At 38.2% G+C, this 27,861-nt stretch overlaps 2 protein-coding genes and 1 pseudogene across 4 annotated transcripts in view; 2 read left to right on the top strand and 1 right to left on the bottom strand.

Moving 5' to 3' along the window:
* Gpn1 (GPN-loop GTPase 1) overlaps positions 1 to 17,371 on the top strand; it is a 21,286-nt gene extending 3,915 nt beyond the window's left edge. Inside the window, exons 4-14 of one of the 2 annotated variants that reach the window (XM_047522375.1) lie at positions 202 to 268; positions 1,055 to 1,092; positions 3,262 to 3,340; positions 3,728 to 3,822; positions 5,401 to 5,446; positions 5,912 to 6,058; positions 6,742 to 6,824; positions 7,888 to 7,927; positions 9,910 to 10,000; positions 14,161 to 14,268; positions 15,946 to 17,371. In XM_047522375.1, coding sequence (XP_047378331.1) covers positions 202 to 268; positions 1,055 to 1,092; positions 3,262 to 3,340; positions 3,728 to 3,822; positions 5,401 to 5,446; positions 5,912 to 6,058; positions 6,742 to 6,824; positions 7,888 to 7,927; positions 9,910 to 10,000; positions 14,161 to 14,268; positions 15,946 to 16,031 — 880 coding nt within the window. In that variant the 3' untranslated portion in view covers positions 16,032 to 17,371. The remainder of the gene's footprint in view (positions 1 to 201; positions 269 to 1,054; positions 1,093 to 3,261; positions 3,341 to 3,727; positions 3,823 to 5,400; positions 5,447 to 5,911; positions 6,059 to 6,741; positions 6,825 to 7,887; positions 7,928 to 9,909; positions 10,001 to 14,160; positions 14,269 to 15,945) is intronic. The other variant, XM_047522376.1, reaches the window with a different exon arrangement.
* On the top strand, positions 2,029 to 2,391 carry LOC124963497 (60S ribosomal protein L37-like; annotated as a pseudogene).
* Supt7l (SPT7 like, STAGA complex subunit gamma) lies at positions 15,656 to 27,710 on the bottom strand. 2 transcript variants are annotated; one of them, XM_047522373.1, is made up of 6 exons: positions 27,446 to 27,710; positions 26,630 to 26,733; positions 25,419 to 26,031; positions 21,988 to 22,312; positions 20,730 to 20,967; positions 15,656 to 19,124 (listed from the first exon to the last, which is right to left on the bottom strand). In XM_047522373.1, exons 3-6 carry the CDS (start codon positions 25,829 to 25,831, stop codon positions 18,862 to 18,864), a joined length of 1,239 nt encoding a protein of 412 aa, XP_047378329.1. In that variant the 5' UTR covers positions 25,832 to 26,031; positions 26,630 to 26,733; positions 27,446 to 27,710; the 3' UTR covers positions 15,656 to 18,861. The 2 variants fall into 2 exon arrangements, with proteins under 2 accessions (XP_047378329.1, XP_047378330.1); XM_047522374.1 differs by lacking the exon at positions 27,446 to 27,710 and adding an exon at positions 27,142 to 27,364.
* Positions 27,711 to 27,861: the final 151 nt, after the last annotated feature.

Raw genomic sequence — 27,861 nt, 5'->3', positions numbered from 1 at the left:
TTCCTAGCCATCCCTAAGATGATAAATAAATGAGGAAGACCTTGATAGCAAACGTTTGCCTGTGAGACTAAGTTTGTATAATTGTTAAGGATTGCCAGTATTAATTGATGGAACACTAATATAATGAATAGGTGAATAATGCTCTGGTTATGAACTTTATAATGTACACTATACAATTTAAGTCCTCAGCTGAGTGTCTAGATATGGTCTTGGGCCCAACGGTGGCATAGTGACGTCTCTCAATCTCTTTGCTACCAGGTTTGATCAGGTATGTCTGTCTTTACATTTGTAGACATTGTGGTGTTAAAAAAAACAAAAAACAAAAAACTCTTAAATACCTTAGCTTGATCACATTGTAAAGAAGAGCAGCAAACCTGCACAGAAAAATATAAAATAAGTTGGCTTTTTGGTAGACAGAGAATTAGACTATGAGAAGATGACCAGTATTGTGAGACAGTTCTCATTTAATATTTGTGACAGCTAACAAAACAAATCTGAGAGACCTGGGCTCTTTCCCTGTTCTTATTGGCTTGCTGTATTACTCTGAGGATGGGATGAGGTCAGGGGAGTGAAATGGGCTACCAGGCATGGAATGGCAGATAATTATGCTTTTTACTTGTGACAGATGAATTTTTATAATCATTAGTTTTTTTTTTTACTCTTATGAGATAGGCCATTGACATTTGACCAGAGCCACCTACCATTAGTTTCAGATACTCAGGAGGCTGTGGCAGGACAATTGTTTGAGCCCAAATGTTCAGGGCCAGCCTGAGTAACATAGTAAAACTTTCTTTGACCCAAGTGCTAAGAGGTAATAACTTGACTGTGACAGGTCTACTGTCAAGCTTCTCAGATTCCTTGTGTTGTGCTCCAGAATGTTGGAGTGCTGGTGATTTGCCTGTGTTTCTTTGGCTCAGTGAATTTATTAGTTGATGTCCTAAGAATGAGAACAGAAATTCAACAGGGATGGTGCCTATGGGGCATATCACTCTGAGGGCATTTGGTTTTGTGTTGAAAATCAGTTCCTGTTATAATTGGTATTTCTTCCTTTTAGGTCATGAAATTTATTGAGAAGGCTCAGAACACATCTAAGTAAGTGATTTCAGTTGAACACCTATTTATTATTGATTAGTTGACATATTTCTAGGCTTTAAGAGGATCTGGGATATCATCAAGCTCTGAACTGAAGTTAAGATGAAGTCACTGGAAGACAAAAAAAAAATAGATAAGAAAATCATTAAGATGCTATACAGTATAGAGCAAAACTTCACATTGTCTCACTCCCAGTTACTGTGACTCCCAGTTTACATGACTTTCTGGGAGGTATCTTGAGCTCTGACCAAATTCAGTTGTCTACCTGCCGTCTCTTGGGAAACCATGCTTGTTGGTATTAAAACCTCTTAAAAAGACCTTTCTTTCCTTTTTTTTTTTTTTTTTTTGGTGCTACCTGGGATTAAACCCAGGGGCTTGCATGTGTGAAGCATGTACTTTATCACTGAGCTAACACTCAGTTTGCCCATTTTTAAAAATAGCTTTAGAGACTGGGGATATAACTCAGTTGGTAAAGTGGTTGCCTCCCAAGCACAAGGCCCTGGGTTCAATCCCCAGCAACAAACACACACACACACGCAAAAAAAAAAAAAAAAAAAAAAATTGGAAGTGAAAAAAAAAAAAAAACAACAACAACTTTATGCTAGGCATGGTGGCACCTGCCTGTAATCCCAGTGTCTTGGGAGGCTGAGGCAGGGAGAATCACAAGTTCAAAGCCAGCCTTAGCAACTTAGCGAGACCCTAAACAATTTAGTGAGACCCTGTCTCAAAATAAAAAGTAAAAAGGCTAGGACTGGGGTTGTAGCTCAGTGGTAGAGTGCTTGCCTAGCATGTGTGAGGCACTGTTTTCAGTCCTCAGCACCACATATAAATAAATAAAATAGAGGCATTATGTCCATCTACAACTAAAAATATTAAAAAAAAAAAAGGAAAAAAATGCTAGAAAGAGCTCTTTGGTCTCGGTGGCAGAAGTGAGATATGAAGGGAACATCATTTGGAAAGAGTTGTAGTAAAATGCATACATTGTGCTTCTGCTGTGGCTCTAAGGCCTACCATCTTCAGAAGTCAACCTGTGGCAAATATGGCTAACCTACCAAGTGCAAGAGAACATGTAACTGGAGTGCCAAGGCTAAAAGACGAAATAACACCAGGACTGGTTGAATAAGGCACCTAAAAATTGTATAATGCAGATTCAGGCATGGATTCCATGAAGGAACAACTCCTGAACCAAAGAGGGCAGCTGTTGCAGCATCCAGTTCATCTTTAGAGTTTCAACAATTAGCCACCCAATAAATACTCTGGTTTTTAAAAATGGAAAAAAAAAAAGAAAGAAAGAAAGAAAGGGGGTGACTAGAAAGAACAACAACAACAAAAAAAAACCAAAAAAGTCAAGAGATGGAGCTGGGTGGGACTCTCTGGAAACTTCTGTGGGATCCCTAGTAATACTGGAGTGCAAGAGAGGCACACTGTCCCTCTTCCTTCTGAGAGGACTCGCTCCCTTGGGAGTGTTCCCTTTGCCTTTTCCTATTCCTTCAATAAATTCCTGCCTATTACTCTGAAGGAAAAAAAAAGAGTAAAAAGGGCTGGGGATGTGACTCAGTGGTTAAGCACCTCTGGGTTTAATCATCCCTGATGCCAACAAAACAAAACAAAACAAAAAACAGCTGTATTGGAATACAATTCACATATTACCTAGTTCATCCATTTTTAAGTGTACAATGCAGTGACATGTAGCATTTACAGAATTGTGCAAGCCTCATCATACTCAATTTTAGAACATTTTTGACACTTCAAGAGGATGCCTCATATTCTGCATCCCTATTCCTGCATACTCACTCTCCTTTCCCAACAGCCTCCCATTCCTAAGCAACCAGATGGTCTCCCATGAGATTTACCTTCTTGATTTGCATCTCTCTTATTAATTTGATGTGCTTTTGTAATTATCAGCTTCTCCTATGATCTTTTGCAGCACTTCATAGTCTTTTGCTCCTATTCATTTGCATGAATTTTAGATAAGGAAAAAAGTCTGGGAGAATGTGGTATGCCTTATTAGTTAAGGGCTGTGGCAGGAAGTTAAAACTTGGTAGTGTGCAAAGGTTCTTCCAGTCTGGATCACCAGATATCAGGTTTTTTAATTTTTATTGTATATGATGGGATATCTTTTAGCAATGTACAAATATAACACTTTTTAAATGGTCTTTCTTGGCATAGATATGTCTTAATCGACACACCTGGACAGATTGAGGTATTCACCTGGTCTGCTTCTGGGACAATCATTACTGAGGCCCTGGTGAGTATTCTGGGTCTTGTTGATGAGAATAGCTAGAGAGCTAGACTGATTTAGCATCTGTTTAATTGCCTGGGACTGTATCTCAGAGGAAACTGTAGAAGCTCTGTACACCCTGCCTAAAGTGGTTCTCCCTTGCTGAGGTAGGTAGGAAAAGAGCACCTACATCTATAATGCCAGCCATTTTGGAGGATGACAAAGAGGATTGCAAGCCTGGGCAACTTAGTGAGACCCTGAACCAAAATAAAAAATAAAGTCCCCACTGTAGCTCAGTAGTAGAGTACCCCTGGGTTCTATCTCTAGTACTGCCAAAAGAAAAAAAAGAAAAACAAAGTTTGGGGATAGGTCATGAGCTCTCTGACCAAGGCTTTAATTATTTTGTGGTTTTAGGCATCTTCATTCCCAACAGTTGTCATCTATGTAATGGACACATCAAGAAGTACTAATCCAGTGACCTTCATGTCAAATATGCTGTATGCCTGCAGGTAACTGATTATTGGTGGGCACAGTGTTCCATCAAACTATGCGGCCTCCTCTTCCTTTCTGCCATTTTGTGTTTAAGTCCTGGTTTTTTACCCCTGGAATTGTGTTCATTTCGATTTTTCTACTCAGTCAAGTGGCTGTGAGTAGGTCAGAGAAGAAAAGTGGTACATGTGTTATTGGCTTTCTCTCTCAGCTCCTTCTTATCATCATTTGTTACAGAAATGGGTGGTATATCTGAAACTCATGATAGTTACTCCAAACTTTGTGGTACTTGCTCCCAGATGAATGAAATCCAAGTTTGAATAGATATGAACCTTCTGTCTAAATTGTGCTTTTGGGTGTTATAATAGTTGGGAAATGGTAGCATGAGGAAATACTATAAATGAAAAGGTTTTTTCTATAATTCCAAAATGCACAAGTTTGCTGCAAATGTTGTACCATTAGGAGAGGAAGGACATGCTCACTAGACTATGTCAGTGCATTAAGGCTGAGGAGCAAGGCAGACCATTATGAAAGCTGATAGAATTTAATTTTGGAACTACACAGAAGCCATCTACCTACAGTTGTCTCTTCTGATATAAGTAGAAATGTGCATTCTGGTTGGATGTAAGAAATTCTGATCCAAATAGAAATCTTAGGATTAACAGCATAATTTCATTTTCATACTGATTGTTTAAAATACAGGTTTTTGATGAGCCTGATTGTGATAATCTGTTCACAATGTATAGATCAAAACAACATAGGGACTGGGAGTGTAACTCAGTGGTAGAACTTGGAAGTCCCTGGGTTTGATCCCCAGCACTGCAAAAATAAACAAACAAATATATAAGAAGGATCTGCTCTCTCTCCCAGTATTTTATTATTTGTACACCTTACATGTATATAATTTTAATTGTCAGTTATGTCTCAATAAAACTGGCAAAAAAAATTAAAAATTTTTAAATGTGTAACAATTTTTTAGTTTCTCCCCCAACTTTATTGAGATGTGAATAACAATTAAAAATTGTATGTATTTTATGGCACTAGGAATTTAAGGAGATAATACATAAAAAGTACTTAGCCCAGAGGCTTGGGAGGCTGAGGCAGGGGGATCTTGAGTTCAAAGCCAGCCTCAGCAAAAGGGAGGTGTTAAGCAAATCAGTGAGACCCTGTCTCTAAATAAAGTACCAAAAAAAAAAAAAAAAAAAAAAAAAAAAGATGGGATGTGGCTTAGTGACCAAGTGCCTCTTTCAATCCCTGGTACCCAAAGTAAAAAAAGTATTTAGCACAGCACCTCAACCATAATAAGGTATTAATAAATGTGCATTTGCTCTCCTGAAAACAAAAAAGACAATTATCTGGTAAAAAATTAAAATCAGGATCAATAGCAATGCATTATTACTCTGAGTGAGAGTGAGTGCTTGTGTGTGTTGCTGCTGTTTGCTTGACATTGCTGGTTGTTTTTCTCTGTGAAGACTAGGTGAATGCCTTGTTTTAGAGTCTGCATCCATTCTCCTCTTTTCTTAGTCCCAACAGACTGACACCAGGCAAACAAGAGCTTAAGTATTTTTATTAATTCTGTATCAATGTTTGATTTTCAGCATCTTGTACAAAACCAAACTGCCTTTCATTGTGGTCATGAACAAAGTAAGTGAATCTTCCCTGTTTTTCATCAGAACCTTGTGGGTTTTAGAATGTTTGGATGGGTGAGAAGAAGGATTATTTAGGTACTGGAGGGCAGATTCAGGTTTTACTGAAACCAGGTCATAGGCACTTCTAGGAAATGGATTCAGTCAAATGGAATGAATATTTATGATACTGGCTCTGATCCAGAGTGATTTTGGGATAGAGTAGCCCCTCACCCATAGTGTATAGGTAATTCCTCAGAATCAGTACTATGTAAATAGCACAACCAATCTATTGGAAGTAGCAGCTAAAATAGTACTTTCCTTTGACTTATTGCACTAGAAGAGGAAATGGGGGAGGCAGAGAAAGAAAATGCATGGATGATATGCTCTTTGCTCTCACTACTTAATTGAAGAAATAATTTTGCCATTATATAGTATGTAACCTCATCTCTGGTTGCTAATGGTTGACTTCTTTCTGGTACAGACTGACATCATTGATCACAGCTTTGCAGTGGAATGGATGCAGGATTTTGAGGCTTTCCAAGATGCCTTGAATCAAGAAACTACATACGTCAGTAACCTGACTCGTTCAATGAGCCTGGTATTAGATGAGTTTTACAGCTCACTCAGGGTAAATTTTACCTCCGGATCTTACTGACAGTCTCTTCAGATCATCTGTAAACCTACAGAACTGACTTTGAATCTAGCTTAGAAAAGAAGCTCATCACCTTCTGAAAAGTAACTTTTAAAGCACTGTTTATTGAAAACTGAAGGTTGTAGGCTGGGAAGCAGCTCAGTGGTAGAATTTTACCTAGCAATATGGATTCATGAGGCCCTGGGTTTGTTCATCAGCATCACAAAAAGAAGATACAGAAAACTGTGGAGGTTTGCAAGATAAATAAGAACCCTACCATCAGAGAGTTTTTGGTATAGTTTAGGATACAAGGTTTCACACAAAATTGAAATATATGCTATATTGTGGTAAATGTCTCAGGAAAAATTAGAAAATTGGGTCTGATTTTTTGAGGGGACAGATCAAAATAAGAGACTTTGAAGGGTATAGCATTAGAGGTATACTTTGAAGGAAGGATAAGATTTATGTAAGCTAAAGTGGGTGTGGGTTACAGAGTATGTTGATTGCCCAATCAAATGCATTGAGAGAACAGAAAGTGATTTGATTTGGTTTGTTAGGGAATATAGATCATAAGTACTGGTACTTGTTATGACAGTTTTATGATACTTGAATGAAATAATGCACAACATTTAAAAATATATAATAGTTTCCTAAGTGGTATTTATGATGCTTTTTGGCAGGTGGTGGGTGTCTCTGCTGTTGTGGGCACTGGCTTCGATGAACTCTTTGTGCAAGTCACCAGTGCTGCAGAAGAATATGAAAGGTGAGGATGAAGGAAGATTGTATTGATGACATTTTAAGTAACCCACAAATCTGAGGATAGCCAAGTTTTGCCAGGTAAAGCATTTCATCATGTATGCAGTACATTTGCCTTTCTTTTATGTACTGGACCTAACCATACCTAGGAGTAACAAGTCTCCATTAACTTCTTAAAAAAATAGAAGTATAATATCTTCATTGTACTGACTGATTAAGAGGCAGGAGTCTTCTGTAAAGAACCAGTTAGTAAATAATTTAGGCTTTGTGGGCAACTAATCACTTTTACCATTATAAGACAAAAGCATCCAGAGATAGTTTATGAAGTCAGAGCTGTCTTCATGGAAAACTTTATTTATGAAGACAGGCATTGGGCTGGGTTAGCACTAAAGTCACTGTGAGATTTATTTGAGAAAATATGTATAAATACTTAGCACAGTTGTTGACACAGTAAGCACATTTCCTAATAAATGGTTGTTTATAATTATTGTCATTACTAATAGTTGAAAAAGAAAGTGGACTCAGAGCACCTATACACTTAAGGCTGTGGCCTGATAGGCTGCTCGTTAGCATTCTCCTTTGGCTTCATATGCTATAAGATCCCGACAACCACATATCCACATTGTCAGTTTCTGACTTACTTTCATTTTGATTCATCAGACAAGGATTTGTGTGTGTGTTACTAAAACCTCAGGACAGACTCTTTTCTGTATCTTTTCATGGTTGTGGCTCAGGTACATCACTTCGTTATACATTGAACTTCTTGAGCAAAACACGCCTGTCGTCATTTACCTCACATGACTGTTAAGCTCCTTAGTCCTGGTCTCCTCAGTGCTAAGCTTGCAGCCCAGTAGTCAGAAGTTTGTTTCTTTCCTGGGTTTTCTGCATGGGGCAGGTACCTTGGCTTTAAATTCCATAGGGATAGATAGACTCAATGACTTAAGACATGGTACACTGGATGTTCAGTGAAGTCAGATGTTATGACAATCTTAGGAAAATATAAGTGTTAGGGGTTGGGACAGGCAGGTTGGATTATTAAGCAAAGAAATTTAGAGTGTTTCTTTTTTCAGGGAGTATCGTCCTGAATATGAACGTCTGAAGAAATCATTGGTAAGAAAAGAAGCTGGTTTTTGCCAGATGCGGTTGTGCACGTGTGTAATCCCTGCAGCTTGGGAAGCTGAGGCAGGAGGATTGCAAGTTCAAAGCCAGTGTCAGCAACTTAGTGAGACACTGCCTCTAAATAAAATATTAAAAAGGGCTGGGGATGTGACTCAGTGGTTAAGTGCCCCAGCATTTAATCCCTGGTCCCCGCCCCCCACAAAAAAAATAAAGAAAAGAAAGAAAAGAGACCATATATTTTAGGTCCATTAAAAAGTTCCTGAGGGCTGGGGATATAGCTCAGTCGGTAGAGTGCTTGCCTCGCAAGCCCAAGGCCCTGGGTTCAAATCCCCAGCACCACAAAAAAAAAAAAAAAAAAAAAAAAAAATCCCTGAATCTGGGTACCTTGGCACATACTTAGAGTCCCAGGATTACTCAAGCTCAGTAGTCTAGGCTAGCCTGGGCAACATGAGACAGTATCTTTTTTAAAAAAAACACAGAAGAACAATAATTATTTCAGTTCTCCTGACATAAATGCCTTTTTTGTTGTTGTTGTTATCATGTGTCTCTTATTTTTATTTTTCCAACTTTTTGAGGTATAATTGACTAATAAAAATTCAGTGTATAGGGTTGGGGTTGTAGCTTAGTGGTAGAGCACTTGCCTAGATGTGTGAGGCACTGGGATCAATTCTCAGCACCACATAGAAATAAGTAAACTAAAGGTCCACTGACAAATAAAAAACAAAAAAATTTAAAAATAATTTTTTCAGTGTATCTTTTAATGCTTGTTACTCTTTTTTGGCTGTTTTGGTTTTGTTTGAGATTGGGTTTCACCATGTTGATGTTAAACTTCTGGTCTCAAGTGATCCTCCCATTTCAGCCTTCCCTGTAGCTGGGACTACAGGTGCAGGCAACTGCAACAGACTTTAAATACTTAATTTAAATTGTTAAATTTGTGTTTATGTTGTTTGTTTGCAGAAAGGCCCCCTTATTTTTATTTGTATTAGAATTTTTTAAAATGAGATTTTTCCTGTCGCATATACTAATAAGCCCTGCTTATCCCCTACCTCCATCCCTACTCTGACATAAGTTTAAAGGCTGTTTGTAGAATTTTGTCTTTGAAAAGACAACTGGCTCATAACTCTTCTAAATGGTCAAATATTCTGCCCTAAGAGGCTCTATGGGGTCCTTTATCACTGAGCCTTCTTGCTAGGTCTGCTTGGAGGCTCTTTGGATATGTTTTTGTGTCTTAATATCCAAATCCTCTAATCTAGCCTGCAGAACACCCCAGTCTGAATTTATGCTATCATTTGGGACCACACTACTCAGTGTTTCTGTCCCTATGTCAGCAATCCCTATTTGCTTCTAGTATTGTATGATTTTTTGTCCCCACTTAAAAGTCTGGCATCTAATTTGGCTCCTATTATGATTTAGATTAAGTGTCCCCCAAAAGATCATGTGTGAGAGAATGTAAGAAAGTTTAGAGTGAAATGATTGGGTTAGGAGTGTTTTAACCTTATCAGTACATTGATCTACTGATAGGGATTAACTGATAACTGTAGGCAAGTAGAGTGTAGCTGGAGGAGGTTGGTCATTGAGGACGTGCCTTTGGGGTATATATTTTGTCCTTGTTGAGTGGAGCTCTCTCTGCTTCCATGTTGCAATGTCCTAAGTCACTTTCCTCCATCACACTCTTCTACCTCGGTGTTGTGCCTCACCTTGAGCCCTGAGGAATGGAGTCAGCGTTCTGTGGACTAAGACCTCTGAAACCGTGAACTCCAAAATAAACTTTTCCTCCTTAAAATTGTTCTTGTCCAATATTTTGGTCACAGCAACAAAAAAGCTGACTAAAACAGCTCCTTTTTAATTTTATATTTTGGTGGTAGGGATTGAACCCAGGGCCTCATGTATATTAAGCACATACTCAGCCACTGAACTTCCACCCCAGCAGGGATCCTCTTTTAATATGATGACATTTTTCTCCTTATACATAGGCCAGTGCACAGAGTGAACAGCAGAAAGAACAACTGGACCGCCTTCGGAAAGATATGGGCTCTATAGCCTTGGACACAGGCACTGCCAAAGGTATAGCAGGAGCTCTTGGTATCAGAAGTAAAAGGAGGGTGGACTTACTTCTACTCAGCAGGAATATGTCTGTATGAGAGGGAGAAGGAGAAAAGAATGAAAGAAATATGGAGATGTTTATTTATAAATGGCTTAGAAAGGCAAATACCTGAAAATTCAGAATCTATACCAGATCTTTACTACTTAGAGCACTCCTGTAGGAAGTTGTTGTTTTGGATTTTTAAAAATTTTTTTATTTTTTGCTTTCCTATGGCATGATAACTGATGTCTGCTGTGGCTTTTTTTTTTTTTTTTTTTTTTTTTTTTTTGATTTGGCAATTTTAATCCCCTCCCCAATTCTTTTTCCAGTTTATTTTGACCTAATTTTAGATTTACAGGAAAATTGTATGAATTCTAACAAACAATTGCCCTCTTTAATCAGATTTCCAAAATGTTAACATTATACATATGTACACAGTTTTATATATTATATGAATGTGTAGTACTTTTTCCTGAATTATTTAGGAGTAAGTTACATGGGGTGGGAGTGGGTAAAGGAAGGATAGCAGACTGAGACAGACATTATTACCCTATGTACATGTATGATTACATGAACGGTGTGTATCTACATTGTGTAGAACCATAGAAATGAAAAGTTGTACCCCATTGAATCAAAGTGTAGTCTGTAAAATTTAAAAATAAAAAAAAGTAAGTTTCAGGGCTAGGGTTGTGGCTCAGTGGTAAAGCACTTGCCTAGCATCTGTGGGACACTGGCTTTGAGTCGCAGCACCACATATAAATAAATGAATAAAATAAGGGTCCACCAACATCTAAAAATATATTTAAGAAAAAAGAGTAAGTTATAGACATGATGTCCTTACTTTAGATAGTGTCTATTTCCTAAAAACAAGGATACTATTTCATATAACATCAGCACAATAATAAAAAATCAGGAAATTAATATTGACACAATACTACTGTTTTATATATAGACCTTATTTAAAATGTAGCCATTTGCTCTTTAGAGCATGGGAAAATCCTATATGTGCATTGCAGTTAATTCTCATGTGCCTCAGTCTTTTTGTCTAGAACAGTTCCCTAGTCTTTCTTGCATTTCATGACATTGGCTTTTTTTTTTCAGTGCTAGGGATTAAACCTAGAGCCTGGTCCACACTAGGCAAATGCTCTATGACTGAGCTACATTCCCAGCCCTGACAGTGACAGTTTTTAAGTATGTAGGACAGTAATCTTATAAAATGTCCTTCAATTTGGGTTTATCTTGTGTTTCTTCCTGATATGATTGAGGTGATAAATTAATGGTAGAAGCTTATACTAGTGAAAATGAGGGTTTTTAAAAATTTTTTTATTAGTGCATTATAGTTACACTTAACACTTGGGTTCATTTTGACATAATCATAAATGCATGTGGTTTGTTCATTCTTAATCCCCAGAAGTATGTGAGGAGTCACCCATTACTTGTGATGTTAATTTTGATTACTGGTAGGAAGTAGAGTCTACCAGGCTTTCTCATCACTAAGCTATTATTTTTCCCTTTGTAATAATAATTTGTGGGATAATACTTTATAAGACTATATAAGTACTCTTAATTTTCAAATGTTCACCCATTAGTTTTAATATTACTGTGATTCTGTGACAATGTTGCAAGTGCTTTGTCTCTATCAATTATCCTTTGACTTTGTTCATGGTATTTATTTTATCATGCAAAAGTTTTTATTTTGTTTTGATGGAGTCAAATCTCTTTTTTGTTGGGTCTGGATTTAAGTCGTAGTTAGGAAGTCTTTACTTACATCTACATTAAAGGGAATTTATCCATGTTTTATTGCAGTATTTAGAGGGTTTCATTTTCTAAATTTGATTTCTTCCTGGCAATGGTATGAGGTTCACCTCTGTGTATGTTCTTTTTTATCAATAGAGATACTTGCCCTGTTAATTATAAAGTCTACCTTTGCCTGTGATTTGAGATGCTACCTGTATGATATCCTGAAGTGCAATGTGCACTTGTCTATTTCTGAACTTTATATTTTATTCCAGTAGTTTATTTACTTATATACCTGTATCATGTTGTTTTAATTATGTAGCCATTTTATAAAATACTTCTGTTCTGCTAGGGCAAGTTCCCCATGTGTTTCCCTAGCTATTTATTATGTTTATTTTCCCATATGTAGTTCAGTATCAACTTGCCTCACTCCCTAAAAAAGCATTTTTTTGTATTAGTATTGGTATTATATTCATTAATTCAGCAAGAATTTACGTCTCTACATTCTTAAGACTTTCTACCTAAGAGCAAGAAATGTTTTCATATTTGATAGATCTACCTGTGTCTTTCAAGAGTGTTTTAAAGTTTTCCTCAAGTATATGTTGCATATTACTTGTTAAATTCATTCCAAAGTTTTTAATCTTGTTACCATTGAACATAGGATTATCTGAACTTCTGTCTTCTATTTGGTGTGTGTTTGTGTATAAGAAGGCTTTTGATTTCTGTAATTAGTCTTTTTGTCCTGCTACTTTACTGAGTCTTTTGCTGTGTGAGGTAGTTTTAGTTTTATCATTGACTCTCTGGGGTTTTCTAGGTTGGTACTCAACCACCTACCAACAAAAACTGCTGGACTGCCCTCTAAGTGAGTGGTACAAATGTGTTATAGCTCAGTGGGATCCTATAATCAATTTGGGTGGATCTTTTTTTTTTTTTTTTTTTTACATTATGCTTCATTTAACACTTACTTATTTTGGTAATAAGTTGGATTTGTTTTTTTTTCTTTGCATCAGCAATACTGGCATTTTTTTTTCCTGTGATATCTTTGTTAAAGCAGTGCAGTTTCTATTTGTGAAAGTACTGGTTGATGTCTCATAGAGAAAATCAAACCTGGAAATTGACTGGGTTTACCAGTTAACATGAACTCACCTGTGCCATCCTTGGCAAACACCTCAGAATCATGAGTTTCTGTGTGTCAGGGTCCTTCAGAATCACGAGTACATGAAATGGCAAATGTCACACCTGCTACTTATATGATCTGCTGTATTCAGCTAAGCTGTTGAAGATTAAGGGAGTTTCAGGAAGTCATTTGAGGAAAGTCACAGTTTAATGGGGTAATCGCAGTTGGGCACAAAATGAGCATTTATTATCAGCCAATCTTGTCATCTTCTTTTCAGGGCTGTACGCCCCTTGAGATTTGTGTTGCTCTGTGTTGCTGCCTTTGGCCAGCCTTAGTCCCTAGCTGAGCTCTTGAAAGCCTCTTAGGCTCCTGAAGAGAGAATGATCATGTCCTTTTGTGGTTTTAGGTTTTCCTAGAAACTATCCCCCACAGGCTGAATCCCTGTCAACATACTTAATTAGGCTTTCTTCGGATTATTGGGGCTCAGCCTTTATTAGTTTCTCTGAGTAGGAAATTTTTACCTCTATTAGAATATTTGATTTTCTATTGTTTACTTTCCCTACCTTTCCTGAATAATAGCTGGGTCGTCTTCTCTATACCATTCTGCCCTGTATTTTCTTCAGACCCCTCTGAACTTGTATGCCACCAGGAGACTTCCTTAGCATTCCACACTTTCACCCTGAGTTACCAGCACTGTATCTACTCACATCTTTAGTCTTCATAGGAAAAACCATTACCCTCATCCAAGGTGTGAGCTAGTGATAAAGAATACCACTACTTTTGAGAAAAGTGTCTTGGGTTTCCATCAGCTGAAAAAATGTGACTCCTTGCACTCTTGGGCTCATTAAAGTACTTGGTGAACTAAACTACTGTAGAAATGTTAAGTGTGGTTAAGAATACATTTAGGAAAAGCAAAATCCTGCATTTGTTTATAATGAACACTTTTATCCTGTCAATATAATCAGTTACTGACTGGGCGTAGTGGCACATACCTGTAATCCCAGCAGCTCAAGAAGGTGAATTCAAAGCCAGCCTCAGCAATTTAGTGAGACCTTAAGTAACTCAGCAAGACCCTGTCTCTAAATAAAATATTAAAAAGGCTCGGGGATGTGGCTCAGTGGTTAAGTACCTCTAGGTTTAATCCCTGAAACCAAAAAATACACACACATACATATAATCATTTTATATGCATATATATGCACACATATAACCAGTTACTGATTGAGAATCACCTATTCGAAGAGACATATATACTCATATACTTATTAGTAGGTGTTTTCACTCTAGAGAGCGTATCTCCTGCATTGGACCCCTCTGACTTAATCCTGACTCGAGGAACCTTGGATGAAGAGGATGAGGAAGCTGACAGTGATACTGATGACATTGACCACAGAGGTAAGAGATGGCTGAGGTAGCTCATGAAAACGAACAGCTGCTTTGTTTGCTCAGGAGTTTCTCATTTTTAAGAGAAGACTTAAACATGTGGCTAGTAAGAGGGACAGAGATAAAGGATATAATACTAGCAAAATTTCCTATATTGAGAGTTCCAGGCCTTCTGACTGAATGGCTAATGTAGAGCTGACTTCAGGCCTTTTATTTGTATTATGTCTTCTCATCTTTAAGACCTAATTCAGTTTGAAGAATTCAGGATTCTTGTTTGTTGTTATTAGTTTTTGTTTTGTGGTGCTGGGAATGGAAACCAGGACTTTGTACATTCCAAGCACCCACTGTGCTATATACACAGCCCCATGTTTTTATTATATAAGGAAACCTTAGCAGAGACCTGAACCAGTCAGAAGTACTCTTAACAGGGAGTACAGAATGGGTGTGGAAGCCCATTTCCACTTGGTGTAGTTTTTAGGACTGTGAGCAGGATATAATTTGTTAAACAGCCCCAGGATGTAGGTGCTAGCTCTGGACCAAGAGCAAACCTTTCAGGCTGGGGTTGTGGCTCAGTGGTAGAGCGCTTGCCTAGCATGTGTGAGGCACTGGGTTTGGTCCTCAGCACCACGTAAAAATAAATTAAAAAAAAATAAATAAAAGTCCATCAACAACTAAAAAAGCAAACTACTCTCAAACTGGGGGCTAACATGAACATTGCCTCATTTAATCAGATTTATTGAGATGGAACTTAAAACCAGTAAAACTAATCCCTTTTCAGTATATAGTTTGATGAGTTTTAGCAAACATTTGTCACCACTATCATAATCAAGATATAGAGCACTTCTCTCTCCTCCAAAAGTCTTCTTATGGCCCATTATATTCGGTCGCCTTTCCAAACACCTGCTTCCTGGCAAATCGCTAGCTAATTTCTACTCCTATAATTTTGTCTTTTCCAGAACCTCATATAAATGGAATCACAGTTTTTTGCAATTGACTTTTTCCACTCAGCATTACAATTTTGTGATTTCTCCATGATTTTGCATTTATCAGTACAGCAGTATGTTCATGTTTTTTTCTTTTTGAGAAAGATTCTATTACTTGAATTTGCTACCATTTGTTTAATCCATTCCCCAGCTGATTGAAATTTGGGTCGACTGGTGCTGCTTTGAGTGAAGCTGCTATAAATATTTTGCAGCCAGAAGTGGTAGTGAACAACTGAAATGCCAGCAATTCAGGAGGCTGAAGCAGAAGGATCCCAAGTTCGAGGCTAGCCTCAGCAATTTAGTGAGATCCTCAGCAACTCAGTAAGACCCTTTCTCAAAATAAAAAATGAAAAAGACTGCGAGTGTAGCTCAGTGGTTAAAGAGGATTCAATCCTTAGTACCAAAAAAAGAAAAACAACAACCAACCAACCAAACCAAACACCATTTTGCAACTAGTGTTTTGTGAACATGAAATGGAGTGGGACCTCCCTTTCACTGCTACTATATGAGGGAGCTCTTTTTTCCCTTCTTATACTGAACATGGTAAGTACAGCATGCTTCTGGGAGACATTTCCTTATTGTGAGAAGTGAGCACCTTAGTTTCTTAGAAATAAAGTATTATTTCTGATGAGTAGGTGACAAGAGCTCTGATACACTTATCTACTGAGAGAGTTTTAAAAAATTCATCTTCCTTTTTTCCTTGCAGTTACAGAGGAAAGCCATGAAGAGCCAGCATTTCAGAATTTTATGCAAGAATCAATGGCACAGTACTGGAAGAGAAACAACAAATAGAAGATCTTAGGAAACTTCAATTGATTCTAAAGTCCCACATTCTAGAATTCCATGTGAAGAAACTTTTCTTATCTGATTCAGGGCTAGGAGGAAGAACAGTTTTCTAAAGAATAGCAGAAATTCTCTTTTTACAGAATCTTATGACTCAGATGAAGTCAGGAATAGATGGTTCTTGGAGCTGGCAGGTAGATGTCAAGTCTGCTTTGGCCTTTCATTTATATTTATGCAAGGAAGGATATACTGGCTGCTTTTGGAAGCTAATATCCCTTCAAGCCTAAGTTTTATCATTTGACCTTACGTACTTCTGCTGGTAATGGAATATAGAGAGAACTTACCATCACTTCAGATCTTAGCCTCTACTTCTCCAGCATCATGTCCTCAACTTATAACCTGAGTTGTTCTTGTAGCAGAAAGGGAGAGGGGACACATGAGCTTGTCCAGGGTATCAGTGGAGTCTCCTTAGCAACCAGTGTTATGAAATATGTCTCACATTAAGTAGCTCATTAGAGGGCACCGTGTTATTGAAGAAAGTGGGCAGAACATAAGATTTCTGAATACGAATACTGTTTAAATGGTAACTTGGATAAAGAGTTTTTAATTACTATTTTATTCTAAGTCTGCCTGCCTTTCATGATTTCAAATTAGAAAATTATATAATAAATAGATTCCCTTGTGTTCAAAAGAGGCTTAAAGTCACATGTCTAAACCTGTCTTATAAGGAGGTGATATTTACTGAAGATTCCCTTGTACCCATAACTAGAAACCAGGCACAGAGCCAGGCCGTTTGTATTGTACTTTGAAGTTAACGCAAAGTATCCTTGGTGATTTATTTAAATGCCATGGATTTCAGTCAGGTGCACATTCCATACATAACAACCATTATTATGGTTTGTCTTGGCTAGTCTGTACTCTTACTCATTGGTTCTCAGAGCACACTCTGTGGACCAAAAGCATCAGTATCAGCTGGGAAATTGTTAAAGACATCTCTCAAAACCTACTGAACTGGAAGCTCTGGGAGTGGGGCCCAGCAACTCGTTAATAAGCCCTCCAAGTGATTCTCATGCACAAGAGTTTGAAAAACACCTCTCCAACTCAGCCTATGATAATTTCAGGCCCAGTGAATCAGGTACCAATCCTCATATGATTTACTTTATGAGAATATCCTAATTTTGACCATGTCATGACTGTTCTCAATTTAAATATTCCAAAGCAATAAAAGTGTCTTATTTTACCATTAACTACTAATTTCAATATTCTGTACCTAGTGGGAAACATCGGTCTAAAAATTTGGTTCTTTCAGGAGAAACCATAATAAAACAGTCTTGATTTTTTTCTCTATAGTGCATTTGATCACATTTTCTTCCTTTAAAACTAACCTGTTTCCTCAATGCTATCAGCTCTATAAGGGCAAGGACTGTCTTAATCATCTTTGTATCCCTTGCGTAAGACCTAGCTTATAATAGATGCTCAATAAATGTTTGATAGGTGAATGAATTAAGTACCCAGATGGCTATCTCATTAATAAGCAAGGGGAAATGAAGACTAGAACAGGAAGGCTTTAGATGAGTGTACTGACTTATAACTAGCAATAACTTATAAATTAGTTAACTATATAACCTCATTTTCTTGGCATTCACATCTTTATCTCTGCCTGGGACACTTAAGGCACTTAATAATGTACTAATTAAAGCTGTGCCTTATTTTTGGTCTCTTTTCTCTTAGAGGAGTGGTCCAAATTTCATAAGATTTGTGTTCTGCATTAGATAATCAAACCTCAGTTCATTTAACATGCTGGCTCCATGACCAAATTATTTGCTTTTATTACTATTCACTATAATGCTACATCATTGATAAATATGGATTGAGACTCAGATGTCAAGCAGAGCAAATACTGTGTTGGATGAGCAACACCAGTAAAGTTGTTCAGGTTTGATGTGAAGTTGAAAGGTGTGTATTGTTTTTTTAAAGGCTGCCCATCTGTATTAGAAGCACAATGTGTGGGTTTGGAATTCTGGCAGAGGAATGGATCCCTGATGACCAAGCAGATAGAAAAAAGGAAATAAGCAGTCAATCCTGGTCAGCCCCGTATGCTTCATTCACAAAGGAGAAAATGAAAGGAACAACTGTAAACATACATGGTGAAAAATACTTAAAAGTCTGAGTCAGCAGAAGTATCAAAATAAAGGCAAAAAGGATGAGAATAGATGTAATAAATCTAGAGAAAGGGCTGTTTGAATAAACAAAAGGCTATGTCACCACAGACCTGATTTTATAAGAGACTTCATAGATAGCAAAAACACTTTACAAAGATGACTGATAGATACGCTTTCTTGTGTTTAGTTTCCTATGAGGTATTGGTATTGGATTCCCAATGATGTGAACCAAAAATAAATCAAATTAAATGAAAAACTGACACCTGATATTGGCATATATTCCTGTGAATCTATTCAAGTACAGCTTTGAAGTTTAACAAACATCTCAGTACTCATTCCTCTGTGCAAGGTAAGTCAAAGTAATATGAGTCTTCTCAACTGTGCAAGAGAAATGGCTGCAGAGAAGCTAAGAAACGTAGTTACACAGTAAAGACAAAAGTCAGGGAGAGACTTGATTATTACCATTGTGATCCATTGGTGAATGGTGGCTTTGTTGTTGAGGAAAACTATAAAATGTGGTACCAAGATAAAATGAAATCTTGTTTGGTGAAATCCTTTTTCTCTGAAATTAGGAAAGCCCACTGTGTTTAATAATAAGAATAAAATTACTGTTTATAGAAACAAATTCGAATAGATCATCAAGGTTTTCTGTTGGGTGTTGTAGGACTCTCTTGCTGTTATATTTTCCTCATCCTCTTCTTGCAGTGCTGGTTGAAAACCGGGGAGGATCCCATGAGGCTGTCGGTGGAGTGGGAGCCATAGCTGCTGTCTGAGTCATCAGGGCTCTGAGGGATCCCGGCTTCACTCATGCCTGACATGGGCTCCTCGAAGACATCACTGCCCAGTACACCATGCCCAGAGACATTGCCTTCTTCACTCTCTTGGGGCTCCATTTTCACATGAGCCAGGTTCCAAAGAGGAGAGGCATTTACCTCTGCACCTAGAAATGCAGGGAAAACACACACACCTAGTGGTGAGTCACCAAAAAAGTAGAATGAATATTCCACCCAGGGTCCACCAATGTACTTTGAGCTCAGATTTCACCGTGTACCTGGCTGGAGAATATGGTGGTTGTTCTGTGCTTCAAAATGTCAAAAATGTCTTCCTAATTCTTCTACCTCTCTTGCCTTGACCTCACCTACTTCCATTTTTCCCAAAACCAAAGAAGTAAAACAATACAGGTGGAAAGATTACCTGCCTTGTCTCATGGCCACAAAGGCAGGCCTTGTTCATTATTTTCCCTGTCCTTCCTCCTCCTTCCTTCCTCCTTTTACCCTCCTTCCTTTTGTTTGGGTGTCTCTGATCCTCTCTCACCTTATGAAAACTTACTGATCACTACATAATGCTGACAGGGTTCCCTTCTTGTCTCCACTGACGAGACAAGCTTCTTGTGTCTTTGTCTGTCTCCCCTCTTCCCCCATGTATTCCAGCAGTGTCGTTCTATGATCATTACTTCTTCTATGGTGAAAGGCTCTCTTACCTACACTTTCATGCTTGTATGTTTGTTTTTATTTTGTAGTACTGAGGACTTAACCCATGGGCATTCTACCACTGATCTGCATCCTCAGCTCTTTTATTTTTTTTGAGTCAGTGTTACTAAGTTGCTAAGGCTGGTCTCAAACCTGTGATCCTCCTGCATTGGTGGGATTATAGACATTCGCTAGTATGCCCAGCTCTTCCTTCCTTTTGGAAGTCCAAAGGTATGGCCTTGATTCTATTTGGGCCACATTTGAGGATTTGTTATCTCAGTCATTTGTGCATTGATAAAGTGACTATATTTGTAAACAACTGAGTGCCTAGGCTAATTTCCAATTTAACTACTCAAGTAATGACTCAGTTGTCCTAATTTCCTAAGGTAAGTATAGCATTTATCTGGAAGAAGAGGCCAGCTGCCTCTAGCTGTGTAGCCCTGTTTCAATCTCCAATTTCTTAAAGAGTACTCTAGCAAGGACACTCAACTGTTTATCCATCTCTCTGGTAGCCTCCTTATTCAATTAATTACAAGCATCAGGAAGGACTAACACAGAAGAATAAAGAAGGGATATCTACCCACCCAATCAGCAGGATCAGCTGAATCCAGCTTGGTCTACAGGATAACACAAATTGCATCCATATCCTAACTGGATGGATTTTTAAAATTTTTGTTTTTGGTGCTGGGAATTGAACCTAGGGGCACTTTACCAGAGTTACATCCCCAACTCTTTTTACTTTTGAGTCAGGGTCGTGCTAAGTTTCCAAGGCTGATCTCGAACTTGTGAGCCTCCTGTCTCAATCTCCCAAGTCTCTGGGATTACAGATGTGTGCTACTGTGCCCAACCTGAAGATTATTTTAATGACTGCCTGTAAAGTTGTGCTAGTCCTCTGCTCCCTAATTAGAAGAATTCTGCTATCTCTAGATCACTGACGCTATATTTGTTTTAGGACTTTTGATTCTGCCCACTCCTACTTTTGTTCTCCCACATTCAGAGCTTGATTCCAAAGTGCCACTGAGTGTTGAGATTGGCAGATGTCTGAGAATCAAAATGAGTATATTGACTTCTCTTACTTGAAGCCTGTGGTGAAGCTTCCACTTCCAGGTTTGATGGGAAGCGCTCACTCTGAGCCCCGAGGACTCCCATGGGCAGGGACTGGTCTCCAGAAGCAAGGTCAGCCTCCAGTTCCTCACTGACAGGAAAGGTGATGTCACTCACAGGTTCCTCTTTGATCTTCACAGGCTTAGTGTCCTCTGTGGCCTTCTCAGGATTGACAATCCTTTCATACTCTTCAGAGAGTTGCTTACTAATCTGTTGGCAAGTAAGAGTTAATTTTCCAAGGATACGTTAGAAGCAAGTTGGAGAGTCAGCTTTTGGTATCCCATGGAAAAGCCAACAGAATATGAGTTAACAGATGAGTTTTAAAACTTCCGCTGCTAGGCTGCGCACGCAGCTCAGTTGGTAGAATGTGCCGGGTCCTGGATTCAGTCTCTAGCAGAGCAAAACAGTGAACAACAAAACAATTTCCACTGCCAATGGAGGGAATTTGTTTAAAGTAGTAAGTTTCAATTTATGTGGCAGAGATATGTGAAGAAAATTTGTCCAAAAATGTGTATCGTTAAATAAAAATTATATAAAAGCAAAATACTAAAAGTTAGACTGTGTTACAGATACATCAGAACTAGGACAAAAGATTATGTTTTTGTCTATAAAAACTAACTGGCACATATACCCTAGGTGGACGATGAACAATGTTGGAAATCTGGATCGCTTAGCAAAGTCTTTTGATTAGTGTTAAGAATTAACAATCAAATTTTAAATTTGGGGAAACCTGAAACAGTGCTTAAGGCTGTCAGGGTTGGAGAGATATTTGTGATCTAAAAAAAACTGGTGCCTCTATCCTGAAGGCAATATCACCTCACCCTGCCTTGTTTTTTATAGCACTTAATGTTACTGAAATCGTTACAGTTTTTGTTTACCTGCCAGATCCAGGAACTTGTTAGCTGTCATATTCCACAATATCTGACTCAACTAACTTCAAGAAATTTTTATTGAATGAAAGAATGCTAACCACATTCTCTCAGACCCCCATATACTCGTGTATAACTACTTCTGGAGGAATTATCAATGAATGGGGCTATCCTGGGTTAAAAGAGGCTGCTGGTACCTGGCCAGGTCACTGATGAGGCCAATGGAACACAGCTAGGGTCATGGAAACAGTACAAGTTCACTGTTCCCAGACACTGCTCTATACTCCAGAGCAAGTGTGGGATCCTGCTGAACACCCCTAAACTGGACCTCTTTGCCCACTTCTCCACAGAGTCACCTCACCTGTAGCATGTAACTGTGATAGTCCTTGATGCGGTGCTGCCAGAACTTCTGGAGGGAGAGCACACTGCCAATACCCACTTCATGGAATACCTGCTCCATAACATCAGGAAAAGGAGTATGTCCCAGCCGGGCTTCCCGATCCACAGCAAAGCGCAGCAACTTGGTGAACTTAAGGCAATACTCATGCGCCACATCAGTTAGCGTCTCCAAGACACTTTCATTAGCACATTCAAAGCCTGCATGAGCCAGGATTGTAGCCACTGCCTGGTAGAGGAGCTGCCGACAGGAATGCCAGCTGAGTTCAGTCACAGGTTCCCCTTTCCCACTGAAAGTGAAGACAGTAGTGTTACAAGTGATCTATTCTGCTTTCCTGGAAGTTTTACAATTCCAGTCCAGTCACTGGCCCATACTTCCAAGGAAATTCCATCCAGGTTACACAGCTCAGTTTCATCCTGCTGCTCTTAGGGAATGTCTCAGCAACCCAATTACATAGTTTGAACAGGTAATACATGTCTATGATAAGCAGTTCCAAAGGTTATCTAGTAAAAATGAAGCTTCTTTCTCCTGCCAACTGCTCAATTTTGATCACTTTTAGGATTCATTTTAACACTATGGCTCAGACACTGTTCCATGATGCTCTAATTATTTTTCCACATTAGTTTCCTGGGTAATATTTGAACTTCCAGAAGTTTATAGTTCCAATGAGAAGATTCTTAAACATTATAAGAGAATCTCTTTAACCGAGATAGCAAATCAATTTTAAAAAAGCATTTAAACACATACCTGAAAAACATTTTCAACCTATCCTATGCTATGAAATGGGCAGGGTCCATATTATTATCATTCCTATTTGCCACGTAAGGAAACTGAAATTCAGAGGGGATGACTTGCTAGAGGTTGTTTAGGTATCATTAATGAATAGTGGAGCTTGTGATTCCAGATCCCATGTTCTTCACAATACACTTTTCCCCCTAACCATTATGGCAGAAATCCTGATCATTCCAAAACAAACTGTCTCCTTGCCTAAAAATAACTTTCAACAAGCTTTTAATAAGTTACAATCCCCTGAAATTTCCTATCTTACTTCTGTCTCCCTTTGACAAAAGAATTTATTTTAAAAATAAAAATAAAATACAGCATACCTGGCATATGTACATTGTACAAAGTGCCTGAAATATCCATTTCACTATTATCTCTCTAGTAGCAACTACTGCAATTCACATAATAGTCTAAAAAATAAGACAACCAATAGCCAAGTAACTCATTTAATATTTCCATTATCATTCCCATAGCCAATCTCTCTGGGCCCAAAGTTTAAAAAAAGCCTCAGAAATGACTAATAAACAGCTAAATGTATCCCTTTACTTGATTTACACATGGACTTCTTTTGATGGAAAAATCAACTGGCACTCTATAGCTGATACAAATTATTTTTGTAATATAGTTTCTTAAAATATGCATAAAACTAAGTATAAACTTTTAATGATCATAGCTCTCATTAACAATTAAAATAGAAGTTTGACACACAACTACAAAATAGCTAGGAGTAATGGTGCACACCTGTAATCCCAGCTACTTGGAAGGCTGAGGCAGGAAGATGGCAAATGTGAGACCAGACTCAGCAACTTAGTGAAACTCTGTCTCAAGATAAAAACTTCAAATGGCCAGGGAGGTTATTCAATGGCAAAGCATCCCTGAGTTCAATTCCTAATACAAAAACTAAAACAAAACACCCCAAAACAAAACAATACCAACAAATAAAACCCTACAAAATTATAAACAAGAGCATCGACTTAATACAATGGTCCAGACTGCATTGAAACTGCATTCCCTTCAAAATGTGACTCTGGTACTAATTGCTACATAGCAGGGCTTTTGATCGTATCCATGTTAGCTTGTGTCATACATGTAATAACACAGTTATCCCCCTACCCTTTCACTATTCCAGTTATGACAGAACCTTTAATTATACGATGTGCCTTGCCATCATATGGCCCAACTGCAACCCGTACATATTAAGTCTACTTCTGTTCTTTTCTCATTAGTATGGGACAATTAAAATTGTAACTATTATCACCAATAGGCATATATAATAAATGCTATATGTAATATTCTTGTCAAACGTCTTTAAACTGAATTTAATCTTGAGGTTAATCAGCAAATCAAGTAAAAAAGACATTCTACAAGATCAGTGACCTGAACTTGTAAAGATACTAAAGAGGCATAATAATCATTGCAATGCATGAATCTCTGAACTGGGGAAAAATATATCTATAAAAGATATCTTGGGAACAACAGAAGAAATGTGAATATGGACTTATGAAATGACATTATTTAATGTTCATTTACTTTGGTGTAGTGATAGTATTTTAATTATGTAGGAATATTCCCTTATTCTTAGGACATGCATGCTGAAGAATTCAGAGGTGAAATTATTGTGACATGTACAACTTAATTTAAATGTTTGTCATGAACAGTATGTGTACATGTGTATGTTTAACAAATATTTGTGTGTATATGTGTGTATATAAACATATACATACATAACGTGAGAAAGTTAATACGGTAAATATTAACTACCATTGAATCCAGGTAAAGGGTATTTGGATGTTTGTTGTACTACTATTTGAACTTTTCAGTACATTTCACAAAATTTCAAAATAAAAAGAGAAAAAAAAGTTCAAAATGAAAAGAAACAAAGTAACTGGCATTGAATACAAACGTACACACTGAAATCTAGTAGTAGTGCTAGGTTATAAGGCAGTCATTGAGAGGATCTGGACCAGAATGTCTCAATCTTAAATGTCTGTATCAATCTAATGAGAAATTTGTTAAAAATACAGATTCTGATTCAGTAGATCTGTGTGGGATCTGAGTCCACATTGCTAAAAAGCTCCCAATGATGCTGATGCTGCTGGTCTTGGACCAGATTTTGAGTAATAAGGATCAAATGTTTTGGCATTATCATTTCTTAAATAATGTTATCAAAATGAAAATATATAAATTAAAACTTCTTCTATAGACTTGTAGATTCCTAATAATACCAGAATAAGTCCATAAAACCCAATTTGAAGACACTAAAGCTCAACCCATAATATTCATTTATATTAAATAAATTAGACTCTGAAGATGATAAAGGCATGGCCTTTTTACATACCAGTATATTACCTTGCTCTTAAGTAAAGTGCTTGGCACATAGCAGGCACTCAATAAATTTGTTACATCAGAAAATTTAAAACTACAGCCTCTGGATTCTGAAAATATGGGTTCCAGATGGAGACTTCTTACTAATTGGAGGAACAACCTTGGCCAAAACAATTACTCTTATCCTCAGTTTCCTCATGTAGAAATGGAAATTAAAATATGGGCTTAACAGGGCTATTGGGAAGATTACTTGAGAAAAAAAAAGATAAAGCAAAGTTTTGTCTTACCGATAAAAGTCACTCTCTGGGTCACTGTGCCGGATCTGGAATGGTGCATTGGGATTCTTACAATCTAAAGGTAGGAGATCATCAGGTAAAGGAGGTGACCCAGGGCAGGAGGGAAGAGGTTCACTCTCCTCAGTCTTTACACCTTCCGTCTGCTGTTGATTCTGGACTTGAGCAGCAGCAATAAGGTTGCGAAGACGTCGATTGTGCTGGATCAACTGAATGGTATGGATGGTGAGGCTGCACGGCTCTGAGGGGATGTCCAACATAGTGGGGGGTTTGGGCTTGTTGGCTGAGGGTTGGTGCAGGGGTGGGTCATGTACTTCTACCAGACGGAACTCCCGTGGGAGCAGATCAAAGGAACTTCTGTTGGTCTGGCTTGAGGACATTGGTATCTCTCCCCAGTATCTCAACATTTTGGAATAAGAAGGGAAGAGCTTTCAGGTTTAATGTAGAAACTATCCTAAAAATAATGTTTAACTCTCTGGTAACTGTAGGTTATAGGATTCTAGAGTGAAAAATATGAAGTCTAGCCAATTATTTACATAAAAAGCAAGTTAAGAACACTTTAATAAATGTCAGTGTTAGTAAAACTGTAGGACCAAAGATGTTCTCCCTGGAGAAATGAAGAGAAATAAAACCATTAGATGTGGATCACTGTCACACAATGACAATTCCTACTAGACTGAACCATCAGGTAGAATCTGAGTCATCAGTAAACTAAAAGCTGCAGTGATGTTTGGGACTCTAGCATCCATGTTTTCTATTTCATTTCACTAACTCGTTACCAGAACTACCAACGTGTCAAATCTTAAACAATTTGCATGATACTTAAATATGAAACCTGGAGTATTTCTCAGAGTATCTTGACATAACGGTGCTAGATCAATAGGAGGAAGGAAGAAGGAGGGGTTTTTTTGTGTGCGTGTTGAGCATGGTTAATATTTAACTGATCCTTGTGGGAAATTCTGTGGACATCTAATCTAGTCTTATGCTTTCAACTTTTAACATATCTAGGGAAGAGTATCAGATCTCTCTATCTTCTAATTGATATTCCTTCCTCTGGTCTCTCTTTGTATCTAATCTTTTCTTCACAGTGCCGCTAGATAACCTGTTAAAAACTCAAATTTAATGACTTCCCATTGCCTACTGGAAAAAGTCAGAATTTTTTTGGTTTACCAATCAACAAAATTCACAATGTGGTTTCAACCCACCTTTCCAGATTCATTGCCCATATGTCTCTTCAAGTTTAACAAACATTTACTGAATGTCAGGTATTATGTGAGGAGATGAAGGCCAATAGTGCAGGCTTTCTGTTCTGAAATGAGGGAGAGAGAAACAAAATACTTTAATATGAAAGTATGTGATAAGCACAGTTCTAAAGGCATAGACCTGTTGCAATAGAAGCAGATAGGAGGAGCTTTCTGGACACAATGACTACCTCAGTTTAATATCATACTACTCAGTTTTTTAAAAATGCCAGGCATTTCCACTGTTGACCCTTTAAGCTGTGACCTCTGACAGAAATGCTCTGCCACACAGAATACAAGTCCCCAGCAGACTTGTATTCATCGTTAAGGATAGCTTAAGTTACCACCCTCTATCACTTCCCCAATACATATCCTAATATTCTTTGCATGCTTCTGGCACAACATTTATCCCTGAATTTTAACCTGTATTTAATCAAATTTATTCTCCCACATACCTGTTACGACCATTACAGTACCTGGCATTTATTGAGACATTATTATGTGCTGGGCTTCACCTTTATTGTTAAGTTCAATTCTCCCTACAAAGCAAATACTAATATTATTCCCATTTTTCAGACGTGGAAGCTGAAGCTGTGTCTTGCCCAATGACACAAACACTGAAGGTGAAAAGTCAAGATAGTCGGCACTCAACCACTAAACTATGCTACCTCGATAATTCGTTTCGGAAAGAAAAAAAAATGAATAAATGAAATAACAACAAAAACAACAAAAATCGCCCTCTTCCCTAACTTCGCCGAAAAGACTAGCAAGGACAAGTACCGATGTTAAGGAATGCCCAAGTTCCTCCGGGGGAGCTCCTCACTCAAGGTCAGCCGGCGCAGGCGCCAATCACAGGTTCCCGGGACGCCGGATGAAAGGGAAGCCGGGAGACTGGCAGGTGGGAGCTGAACCTAGACGAAGAGGCGCCGCAATTCACGGCCACGTTCCAAGAGCCGGCTGGGTGCCTGTCCGATTCCCACAGGCTGAGAGAGGGTCGAGTCAGGCCGGAATGCTGATATGTTGATTACTGGTCCAAGACTGTGCCGGAAGTGCTTCTTCTCAATCGGGCTATGCCACAGGAAGTCATTACAATCCTGTTGCAACTTCTAAAGATGTCCGGGTTCTGCGCGGTTCCACGACAGCCTTTTGCTGTTATTATGACCTTCCCGTGCCACGCAACCCTTTACACTCTGGGA

This window comes from Sciurus carolinensis, chromosome 13 (assembly GCF_902686445.1).
Source record: "Sciurus carolinensis chromosome 13, mSciCar1.2, whole genome shotgun sequence".
In the NCBI taxonomy this organism is placed as follows: domain Eukaryota; kingdom Metazoa; phylum Chordata; class Mammalia; order Rodentia; family Sciuridae; genus Sciurus; species Sciurus carolinensis.
This window is presented reverse-complemented; position numbering and strand designations above follow the sequence as displayed.

Bases quoted from the DNA above. Each gene is read 5' to 3' on its own strand.
- Supt7l (XM_047522373.1), bottom strand. From the start codon at position 25,831: ATGTTGAGATACTGGGGAGAGATACCAATGTCCTCAAGCCAGACCAAC. The intron at 22,313-25,418 runs GTAAGACAAAAC...CTTCACTTTCAG, and splicing joins CCAGAGAGTGACTTTTATCG to TGGGAAAGGGGAACCTGTGA. The intron at 19,125-20,729 runs GTAAGAGAAGTC...CTGCATTTCTAG, and splicing joins AGCTTCACCACAGGCTTCAA to GTGCAGAGGTAAATGCCTCT.